This window comes from Bidens hawaiensis, unplaced genomic scaffold (genome assembly GCF_021521415.1).
Source record: "Bidens hawaiensis isolate Kalapana, Puna unplaced genomic scaffold, B.hawaiensis_p1.1 tig00018140_1, whole genome shotgun sequence".
In the NCBI taxonomy this organism is placed as follows: domain Eukaryota; kingdom Viridiplantae; phylum Streptophyta; class Magnoliopsida; order Asterales; family Asteraceae; genus Bidens; species Bidens hawaiensis.
The window spans coordinates 116,250-128,562 of record NW_027492744.1 but is presented as its reverse complement, the minus strand read 5'-3'; the positions used below and the strand labels follow the sequence as shown (position 1 = coordinate 128,562).

Below are 12,313 nucleotides of genomic sequence, written 5' to 3'. Positions count from 1 at the left end.
GGGTCACATAGCCTATGGGAAGGCTGTCTCCGAACAGGGGCTATGTACTCGGTGAACCTTTGAATTGTGTGTGTAGGGCAGTGGTACAAATCCCAGGAATGGACAGGCATTCCTGCTGAGATTGTGAACAGAAAGCTATGTTTGTATTTAACGACTGTTATAAACTGTTTTATTGAGTCAACGATTCACCAGCTTTGTGCTGACGTATTTCCCCCCCACATTTCAGGGAAACTGTAAAGGATAGAACTGACAGGAAAGACTGATAGAAGATTGGAGACATAGTCATTAGAGGTGATCTGATGGCTCAGATATTTTATTTCAAAATATTATAAAGAATTATATTTTGAAATGACTGGTATTTAAATTATCAAAATGGGTAATCAAATTTCTGAGTTTTCAATATAATAATATTTTGTCTGAAAAAACTTCCGCTGATATTTTATACAAATAATCAAACAGGTATTCTAACCAGACATTTTATAAATGATTATTATATTTTAAAGACTGCCGCTAAAAACCCGCAACTCTGATATATTTTCAAAACAGATACCAACTACCTAGGCCTTTAGTCGGGGTGTGACAGAATGATTTTACATAGTAGATGTTTACAAAGAAAATTTAAAACTTTAAAATGTAAACTTCATAAACTTTAAAAAATAATATTAATAGAAACAAGCTTCACTAACATTAGTCTGGCAAGCAAAATTAAGAAAATAAGCATTCAGGAAAAATTCTCGATAAGCATCCAAGAATGATTCAGGCTTCTTTTCTTCTTGAACCGTGAATACAGTTGATGACATAAGCATTCATACTCCAATCTAACAAACATAATGGCTAAAAATTGATTTTACATTTCATGTAAAAACTCTTGCACCCTAATAAACCGAAGCACGCCCAAAGCGCATTTAAGAACCAGAACCAAATCGAAACCTTTTTAAAATGACATGTTTTGACTAAAATCAAATTGTTATGTTTTTAGAGTGACCCATTTTAACCTAAACTAAATCGATATCTTCTAAAATTGACCCGTTATGACCGAACCAAATCGATACGATTTTAAAAAGACTCATTGAAACCCGAACGAAATCGATACCTTTTTATATCTCGTTGACCAGAACTAAACTGATACATTTTTAAAATGACTCATTTTGACCCGAGTCAAAACAAATCGAAACATTTCTAAAATGACCTATTTTCATAAATGAAAATTTAAATAACACACTTGAAGACTAAGAAGAAAAATAAAGCGTAATACATACAACGTTCTAGCTTTTAAAATCCTTTCTATCAAATGCGAATTAATTATTACCAGTTATGAAGATAAAAAAAATATATAAAAAGCTTCAATAATTTCAACCCACTTGAAAGTTGAAACTCTTATGAACATTTCATTTAATTTGTGAACCCTCCATATTTTTTTATTTTTCAATAGACACTAAAACCAAACACCAAACAAACTAATTACAAATTGAAACGAAACTAAATTAAAAAAAAATTAAAAAAAAACCAAAACCGAAAACCTAAATAAAACCAAATACCAATAAAACAAAAATAAAAGCCGAAATGAAACTGAAAAACTAAAATTAATAAATTTGAAACCAAACTATAAACAAAAACTGTAAAAACTAAAATGAAAAACTGAATAAAGTTAAACGCATCTAAAGCGAAACTAAAAGAAAATCGAACCGAAACGAAACAAATTTATGAAACAAAAACCAAACAAAAACCAAAATTAAAAAAAAAAACTACCATGAAACTTTAAAAAGAAAACCCAAACTTATTAATTAACACATGTATTATTAATAGTAGGAAAATTGGTTTTTATTGGTCTCAACTATTTCATTTTGGTTGGTGCTGGTCCCAACTTTCATTTTGGCTGGCAACGGTCCCAACTTTAAAATTCGTTTTTTCCACCAGTCCACAACTAACGGAGTACTAACTCCGTTAAGTATTTGCTGATGTGCCCATCTGAGTTGTCAAAAAATATTACATGGCAGCCAACATGAATATGGTGTTATACATAACATATTACATTCATAAGTCATCCCTAATTCTTCAAAGGCACACCCAAATCAAAATCCCCAATTCATTGCAAGAACCGTAATTGAATCATCGAATCAATTACAATCTCAAGCCCTAATCACACTCTGCTCGCAATGAGCTCATCACCCTAAATTAATACACACATTCCGATCAACAAATCCACACATTCTGATCAACAAACATGCATAATAAACCTAAATCAAAACCAATACACAATCGAATTCAATCTCCGTCAACAAACTACCTTCGGACTCGGACAATACCGCCATAACGCCAGCCTCCAATCCGAACTATCAACCGAAACATAATGCAACTCATCCGCAGTACATATTGGAGGTTTATTCACAACCTTCTCACCCGTTAATCACAACCTCGTTCGTTTCGTTGGAAGAGAAAGCCCTGACGAATGATGTCATCCGGACCGGAGGACGGCGGCACCGGAGTTGATCGCCAATGCGGCGGAGAAAGTTGAACGATGACGTGATGACGGTCAAACATTGTAAATGATTCGATGATTCAATTAGGGTTCTTGAGATAAATTGGGGATTTTGATTTAGGTGTGCCTTTGGAGAATTAGGGATGAATTATGAACGTAATATGTTAAGTATAATACCATATTCACGTTTGCTGCTATGTAATATTTTTTTGACAACTCAGATGGACACATCAATAAATACTTAACGGAGTTAGTACTCCGTCATTCACGGACCAGTGGAAGAGACGAATGTTAAAGTTGGGACCGTTGCCAGCCAAAATGAAAATTGAGACCAACGCCGACCAAAATAAAATAGTTGAGACCAATAAAAACCAGTTTTTCTTAATAATATACTAGATTAGAATATGTTGAATGTAGTTAAGTTGAATTTAATTTAATATAGTTTTGAATTATTTTATTATTAAGAAATGATAGAGAATACATATTTATTGAAAGAGTTATTAATTTAATTAATGGTATAGTAGATAGATATATACCACTTGAAAATCCATAACACTAGCTAGTGTATATATTTATATATTTCCTCATTTCACGAAATGAAGGCAGACAAAACACCCAATTCCTCTCCTTTTAAACTAGCTACCACCTATTCCGGTGATGGTGCGGCCTTCTCCACCTTCCGCCATGACTGGTGTTGAGTTAATTAGCAATGATATTTAGTCAAAGTTTTCTCACTGGCTCGTAAATATGCATGTTGCATCTACTTGATTCTTACAATAACGGGGTATTTAACTTTTGAAACGCGATACAGGCACAATGGTGAAGCGCCGACGGTTTCTAATTGTCGCACTGTGTTTGATTCTGGGTGCACATGCTTTCTTATTACATCTTTATATGAGGAATCCGCCAGTGAGTAACATATGGGCAATTCTGATTGCTGGTTCGACAGGATGGATCAATTATGCAGATCAGGTAACATAAATTTTATTTATGCTGCTTCACCAAGATTTAAGTGGTGATGTTACTCTTTTTTAGCTTGTTCTACTTATTTATAAAAAAAATGGGAGAGGCATCTCTAGCTAGCAATAGCATTAGTTAGGGTTTAAGTTTTACATTAAACAAGGAAAAATATGCTCACACTGATAGATTTTTTGCTCAATATGATTTCTCAATAATCTAAATCTAAAGTGAATAATATAGCAATATTTTTTCAGCTATATATATGCTACCAACTAATTATATCATTTACAGTACTAGAAAGGTACCGTTCTTCAACTTATGGAAAGGCCATGTACAAGGTCAAACCGGTCATCGGTTCGATTTTACAGTAGTCAGTTTGAAAATTCCGAAACCAAATTTCTATATATTTGAAACAAGGATCTAATGTATTTGAACCTCCTCTAGCAACCTTAGGCTTTTGTTATGATTTTCAAGGTTTATATTTCTTAATTGCTACTGATTATTGATACTAGTTTAAAATTGCCTTTGTTTCTTGGTTTATGTTTCCTGCCGTGTTTCTAGATGTATGTTTAATGTAGGTCTTTAATTTCTATACAAGATTATGAATGCATAAATTGCTATGATTTAGCCATTTGATGTATTCTGACAAGATCTTTTCAATGTGTTTCAATAGCTCGGTTATTTGGTAAGTTTATTTTTTACCAAATTTTGTGGATAGCTTGTTGTATCAAATTTTTTGTAGTTTAATTATATTATAATTCATGCATCTTTTATAGACATTTAATAAGTTCAAACCAGAACCAAATCGGTAGTAACGGTTTGGTTCGGTTTCTATTTTCAACGTTTCGGTTTTGATTACCAAAATCAGTCACTAATGGTTTGGCTTGCAGTTTGACCTATAAACCCTCAAAACCGGATTGGAAACACCCCTAACACAACCTACGCTCATTTATATTCAAAATACAACAACATGAGTTCATTAGCGTTGCTCTATCGCTTTTTTTGATTACTAGTTATTCATAGCTTTTCTCATTTCTTAACATATCTTATTTTTGAGCTACAGGCAATGGTATGCTATGCTTATCAGTTATTGAAAAATGGTGGCATAGAGGACGAAAATATCATCGTCTTTATGCAGGATGATATAGCTGATAATGCTAATAATGATAGGCAGCATGCTGGTTCCATTTATTATGAGGGTAGATATAATACAAACGACGGTTATGAGGGAACCACAATGGATCAGGGTGGATATAGAAAAGACGTTTATGAGGGAGTTCCCAAAGTATATATAGATTGACATGTGTTTTGCTTTTGAATATAGTTTCAATGCAATGCAAACCAATTAACTGGAGCTTTTATATATATAGGACTATACCGGTGATTTCATGACTATTGCTAATCTCAAGGGAGTTCTTTATGGTGATAGAAGTCGAGTTAAAGGTGGGAGCGGCAAAGTTTTAAACACTACTTCACATGATACGATCTTCTTCTATTGTACTGGACATGGAGATGGCGAGTATCTTGGTAAGGGCTGAAAAACTTAATTTATTCAAGAATACAACGTCTAAGAGTTCCATTATTTTTGCTAATATAGTCTAATTTCTGTTTAGAAATGGGTGATGGAAAACTATATAAGGACCACTTATCGGCTATGTTTCAACAACTTCATAGACGTGGCAAATACAAATCAGTGGTAATCCATAATCTAAAGTCCAGTTATGAAGTTTCTAGTTTTCATGATAACAAAATAAATTTTAATTACCGCAGGTTGCAACTTATGCAATGTTTAACAAATAAAGTTATTATTGTAGGTTGCATACATCAGTGCTTGTATTAGCGGCAACATATTTTCATCTTTTAATGAATTGTACAAAAACATGAATATCTATGCTATGACCTCAAGCAATGAGACTGAGATATCCTTTAGAAACTTGGAAGACGCATTTCTTGAGGTCTCCTTGGGAAATTTCTTTGATTTGGCTTGGATACAAGATAGGTATTTCTATTTTTATTTATACATTTATTTCACCTTAATCTTTCAAGGGTTATTTGGACATTTTATTACTTTCATTTTATAACAAAAATTTCACTTAATACAAACTCACATGAGTCGACTTAACCGACCGAACAAAAAAAAAACACGTAACTTTAACATGAATAAATTAACTGTCTCCAGTTTTGTTATGCAAACATCTAATTTAACCTTTTAAATAGTTGGATGTACGACAGGAGGAATAGAAGCCTCGAACAACAATATGAAAAGGTTAGGGACCCGCTATTTTACTCAAACATTTCAACTTAATTAAAGTGAGTGTAATGGATGTTACATATTTGTTTACAGGTGAAGGAGATAGTGGGTAGGCCTTCCTTTCATCAACGCCGCTCAACTGTTATGCAATACGGGAAAAAAGAGATTACAAACGAGCCACTGGCTTCTTACCATGGGTTCACCGGCCTCGAAAGCCGAAAAGACAAGTGATAGGCGAGGGTCAAACCAAATAAGAGCTCATTGTGAATCTGTGATTCATTAAAAGATTACTACTTTACTTCGATCTGTTGTTCTTCGTATGTTTACAAGTCTTCATCATGCTAGAACTTTACTAAATTGATGGTGGATTAATTAGTTGAGCATTCATTATAAACTGCTATGCTTTAATTTTCCGGAACACTATTCAACGTTCATTTGAACTTTTTCAAACCTACGACTAATCCCTATGAAAAAAATATATGTAAGAATTTAATTGTCATGTGGATATTTTTAAAATTTCGTCCTCTATATAGTCATCATCTGGTTTTAAAAACTTATCGATCGTACAAGCAACGTTAAATTGGGAAGGCCGAGGAACCGTAAGGTCAAGAATGTTGGACTAATGTCATAGAGTAACAACACGTCTAACAAAATACGATCCAAAAAAGTTACACTTTAAGAAAGGAAGAAAATGGATGTTTATGTAATTAATAACCAAATCTAGGTAATTGGATATTATTATTCATGAAATAATAATAATAATACATAAGCTAGTGGTGGAGTATTAAGGGATATACTTAGGCAGGACAGCGTTTGCTATGCAGGAATGGAGGACCGAATGGAATGACCCATTGTGAAGGAATAAAGAAAAGTGTGTTTGGTTAATCAAAGGAATGGAATAACCCATTATATAGTCCATTTCATTCTCTCTAAAACACTTCAATTTCATTTCATCCATACTCCATGTTTTTTTTTCCATTCAATTCTCTCTTTCACCATATATCACCTCCACCACCACCACCACTACCCACCACCACCATTGTCGTCTCCCGCCGCCGTTACCGCCACCACCGCCACCAACCATCGCTATCAGTGCCACCCACCTGCCCGCCGCCACCATCAACCTCGCCCCCGCCCCTCACCACCACTACCCAGTGCCCACCGTTACTGCCACCACCCACCCCTAACACCACCACCTCCAACCACCATTATTTCCTGTCACCATCAACCACCAATGCCACACCGCCACCTACCTCCCACCACCACCGCCACTCACTACCATCTTAATTTTTTTTTTCTTTTTTTATACCTACCAAACAATGCAAAAAGTAATCATTCATTTTATTCCTATGTGGTAACCAAACATCTCATTGGAATGATAATAACTAATTCCATTCCTTTGTCCATTTCATTAACACGTTCATTCCATTCTGTCGTCCATTCCATTACCTCATACCAAACAGACCCTTGGTGTTTCATAACATAACATAACATTTGTTGTACATGTATCTGCATCGCTGATTGCTTTGACCATACAGAGTTGTCATCAGGGGGCAGATCACCGCAACCTTCGAGACTTGTTTTTTTGACTTTTTTTTTGCGGTGCCTGATGACGGGCAAGCGCTGCAACCTGGCTCTCACGTCCGATGACTACTTCACCCTTTACTGACACAGGCAGTGTAATATTCGTTACTTTTAAAACCCGAAAACTCGAACCACTTTAAATTTTCGGTTTTGTTTATATATATATATATATATATATTAAAATTCTCAAGTTTCATTTCATGCGACTTTCATTAATAATTTTTTTTTCTTCTTTGTATTCGAATCTGTATTTGTATTCGATAAACCGGCTTGTTTTATCGTTTTGATGTATTCTTGTTCGTCATTAATCATTAATATGATATTCCTGATGATTTACAGTTATCGTTGATTCATTTTCTATCTGTCTTGATCAATTTACAAAACTCCGGGATTTAAAGTTTCTATTTAAATGATCCTCAAACTATGCAGGTATAATATGACAAATATCCAAATATTATTACTTTTATTACATTTCAAACACATATCAAAGTTCAAGGTTTAATATGCAAATATATTTCAAATTCCAATATTAAAACAACTTGTAAGTTTATAATTCGTTAGCTTTGATGCATTGTCATATTATTTTCAAGATAAGATCACCATTTAAAAGTCGTGCCTTAAAAATACCATAACTCTCTTATTATCATTAGTTTTATTATTAAAATATTACCAATCGTTAAAAATTCTATTAAGCTTAAAAATATACAAATATAATATTATCCTATAAAATACATTAAAATAATTCTTAATCCTAAATTAAATTATTTAACTTTAATAATCCCGTTAGTTATTTTTTAAATTTTTGTATATTTTATTTATAGTTCGTGAGGTTCATTTGTCTTGATTCTGTCACACCCCGACTTAGGGTCTGGGTGCGTCACCCGTTAGTTGGTATCTGTTTTGAAAATATATTAGAGTTGCGGGTTTGATTTAGCGGAAGTCTTTAAAATATATTATTTATTTATAAAATGTCAGGTTAGAATACCCGTTGAATATTGTATGATAAAATGTGAGCGGAAGTCTGTCAAAAAAAAAAATAATATTATTATATTGAAATCTCGGGATTTTAAATATCCTTTTAATATTTCAAATACCTGTTTGGAAATATGATTCTTTATAATATTTTAAGTAAATATCTAAGCCATCAGATCACCTCTAATGACTATGTCTCCAATCTTCTAATCTGTCTTGCTTATCAGTTCTATTCTTTACAGTTTTCCTGAAATGTGGGGGGAAAATACGTCAGCACACAGTTGGTGAATGACGTTGACTCGGATGTTATACCATTGTGAAAATCAATAATAATACCTGTGTGACAACACTCATTAGACACCCAACTTAATTAGGATAAAATTGCCCTAAGTACATGTACAATTAATTATACACACAATATCATTTCTCTGAACAGTCCGTAGACTTCCAGAGGCATGTTTGATGATATGCATGGCCTTGGGGAACTTCAAGTCACCATGTATGATGGATTCAGACATATGTATACTCTTAATCTGAGTATGCCCATTTCTTATTATTGTAACACAAAGTTTTAAGGATTCGTAAATCCTATGCAAACAATTCAGCTCTATAAGAGTTGTAAAAGTTTATGACTTATTCACCATTTATGATTGCAATCAGTTTCTGACACTGATTCCTGTATATTGATCAGTTTCGGTTATTAACCCCTGTTTTTAATCAGTTTCTATTACTGATTCCTGTTTCTGATTTATGATTGACTGATTGATTGATTGTTATCTCAGACCTATAGTACGAGAATAACATTTGTATAAATATCTAGATCAATGATCTAGCTTCAGACCCCGTAGTCTGTTTTGTATAGCTTTAACCTTGACAAATCATTTGTTTGTATAAATCATTTGGACTTTAAGTCCCCTTGTTTATCTATCAATTATATACTAGGTTTCTTTTTCAGGAAGAAACATCTAAACCAGGTTTCTTCTTTAAGAAGAAACATTACTTTAATTATAACCGTTGTAAATGAATATTTCTTAATCATAAAGAAATATTATTTTAACTATATCCCTTGTATATGAATGTTTACGTTTCTTAATAATAAAGAAACAATACTTAACTATAACCTTTGCTTATGAAAAGTTATATTATGCTTATCAGTAATCAAGGTTCGGGCTACACCTCCGACTATGGTCTAAGCCATTATAATACTAATAAAATAATAACTTAATCAGAACCCCTACCTCGCACGGGTATTTGGAGTTAGATTCTTAAGACTTGATTGAGCAGCACTTCTACTCTCTTATTGCGTTTTATAGCTTAAACCGTCAGAGCTTCGGAGCTTGGCACGTTTTACGAGATGTGGCACGATTCCCGAGGTTAATTATGTGTGAGAAAGTGTGATTTGTGTGTGAGTTGGAATGTGCTGATTACACCTCTATTTATAGCTGAAATTGGGTTCCATCACGTAGCGCGATGGTCCCTTCTCTTAGCCCGTCAAGTAGCGCGATGTCAGGAGAACGACGCGTGGCATGCTGATTCAGCCCTAGCGTATGCCACGTGCCATTCCGTCGAGACACGTGTTGATGAGTCATAACACTCTAGCGCGTAGTGCGATGGTCTTGCTCTGGGCTCATCGCGTAGCGCGATGGGTTCCTGAGATCACATTTTTACTTTTGGTTCTTTGTCTTTGCTAACTTGTCACTTTTTGATCATGCTTTTATTTTTCAAAAATACTAAGGCGGCCCTTATGTGGCGATGTGAAGTGCAAAGTGCGCCATCAAAATGCCACATTACGCCCATCGCCCATCGCCCGAGCCCAAGGCCGTGTCTGTGCGCGTGCGCGTCTGGTGCTTCGCACCCTCCGCTAGGACTATGGAGAGTGGTTTGTCACATAAGAACATTACTATGGAAACTCTCTTCCTTATAAAGAGTTTCCATTTTTTTTTTCTTGTTTCCATGTGGGATGAATGTTATCTTTACTATTTATACCTGTTACTTGCATTTATTGGCATGCTTTATAACAATTTAAACACTCATTTTTGCCATATATAATGCATTTATCATACCTATGTCTCATTATTTTGTGAAATGTTCGTTTTTTTTGGAATGGAATCTACTTTGGATTGTGTTTATTGTTTTTGCAGGTGCGGAGCGGTCACAAGAGAAGCGATGGGCGTTGGAAGGAATATCAAAAATCGATTATTGTCGGACCGCGTTCCATAAGTTCTTGAAGCTTGAAGATTGAGTCCTATATTGAAAGAATATTCTCGTGAGCTCCAAAGATATTTTATATATCCCACATGACTTTTAAAAAAATAAAACACTTGATAGGGATATGGAGTATTTGAATTTTAAAGAGGTGGAACTAAAAGATAAGAAATGGATTAAAAAGGGGGGTTCACGATTTATTGGGGGTGATGATCTTTTTCTGGTGGTTCTGGACGAGATAACAAAAAAGAAGGCAAGAAAGCAATATTTGGTTTTTATTTTTTAGTAAGCTTTGATTTTATGTTTTTTTTGGTATTTCCTTTGGTTGATTTAGTTAGCATGTCCGGCTAAATCAATATAGTTTCGACACTATGGTATTTTGATTTTGATTCAAAACTTGTGTGAAACAATTGTGTGATTTGTTTGAATGGTTTGTTTGTTTGATTCTTGTGATTAAACCCGGCTCCGCTCCGGTATATATTAGAATTTTAATAAACATGATCAACTTATTATTTTTTCTAATAAAGTTCATTAAGATTTAAAACCTAATCAGATTTTATGTTTTGATATAAGGAACAAATACTATTTTGAGTTTGTCTATGAACCCAAAATTATTATAGAGTCACATGATCTAATTACGTTCTGAACGGCGTGAGTGTTTGATTATAATCGATACTTCTATCACGTAACCCGTACACTAAGATCCGAACGGCGTGAGCTTGGAGTAGTGGGTTGGCTCTACTCACCGAACGACGTGTGGTTAGACATTAGATAGAGTGGATGTCCGAACGGCGTGACGTCTAGTATTGATACAAACCGTTCAAGTAAAATCATTGCACCATAATTGTTAACGATCATAAGCTAGAATTAAATCAAGAAATTGCCTTAGTGTTAGAATTAGTTTCTAAATATTTGAGTTCACATTTTTATAATAAATTTGCTTTCGTTAGTTTTTATTTAAATCAAAACCCCCTTTTTAAACAATCATGTTTGCACTTAAAACATTTTGGTATAATAAAGTTATGTGACATTCGTCAATTTCGGGTCTTGTTTGTATTCGTTTTTGTATTTGTTTATTATGTAAACCGACCCGATTTGTAAACCGAAGCTTATGTTATAATCAAAATGATGGATTTATGTTACAATATTGTTTCACACTTGTTGGGTCTTGAAAACATCCTACCTTTATTTTTATTTATTTATTTATTATTATTATTATTTTGTTTTGTGTTTTTGTCTTGATCCATTTTGCATGAAAACTCTTGTGTCTCACACCCATATTTGACCACCAACATTACCCTATATATACACCACCTTTCCTCTTCATTTTCCCTTGCAACAACTCCAAAAAAAAAAAAAACTCTCTCAAACATCAAAGATTCAAGGTTATCTTCTTAAGTGTTCTTGAAGGTTTTTAGTCTTTCATCTTAATTAGTTTATGTAGCCTTACTAATACTTGTTTATGGTTGTGCAACATATATATAATATACACCCCTTGTTTACCTTTGGTAGTTACTTCTCCGATTCCGGTCGGTGAGGTTTCGGACCTCATAAGGCTAGGCTTCATGGAGGACTTCGTGTCCTTGATATATATACATCTATATAACTTGTTCATACATATTAATCTTGCTTATTTTAGTTTGTTGGTCATGTTTACAAGTTCCATGGTTATGGGTTTTTAAGAGTCTATGCTTCGGTTTAATCGTAAATAGCTCTAAACCGTAAACCGAACTTTGTTATTAGTTTTGTTAAATAATTGTTTAAACATACTTATTGTTAGATCTAAGTTTCTAAAATCATTTTTACAAATTCTATGGTTATGGGTTTGTAGAATCTTACCTCGTTCTTAACCCGAAACACGA

At 33.8% G+C, this 12,313-nt stretch overlaps 2 protein-coding genes across 2 annotated transcripts; both read left to right on the top strand.

Annotated features, from left to right (window-relative positions):
* Positions 1–3,327: 3,327 nt before the first annotated feature.
* Positions 3,328–4,983, top strand: LOC143555516 (vacuolar-processing enzyme gamma-isozyme-like). Its single transcript, XM_077045046.1, has 3 exons — positions 3,328–3,451; positions 4,503–4,724; positions 4,810–4,983. Exons 1-3 carry the CDS (start codon positions 3,374–3,376, stop codon positions 4,975–4,977), a joined length of 468 nt encoding a protein of 155 aa, XP_076901161.1. The 5' UTR covers positions 3,328–3,373; the 3' UTR covers positions 4,978–4,983.
* A 33-nt stretch (positions 4,984–5,016) lies between these two features.
* Positions 5,017–5,961, top strand: LOC143555514 (vacuolar-processing enzyme-like). The gene is made up of 4 exons (XM_077045045.1): positions 5,017–5,135; positions 5,254–5,438; positions 5,657–5,705; positions 5,784–5,961. The coding sequence occupies exons 1-4, from the start codon at positions 5,055–5,057 to the stop codon at positions 5,919–5,921; spliced, it is 453 nt and encodes a 150-aa protein (XP_076901160.1). The 5' UTR covers positions 5,017–5,054; the 3' UTR covers positions 5,922–5,961.
* Positions 5,962–12,313: the final 6,352 nt, after the last annotated feature.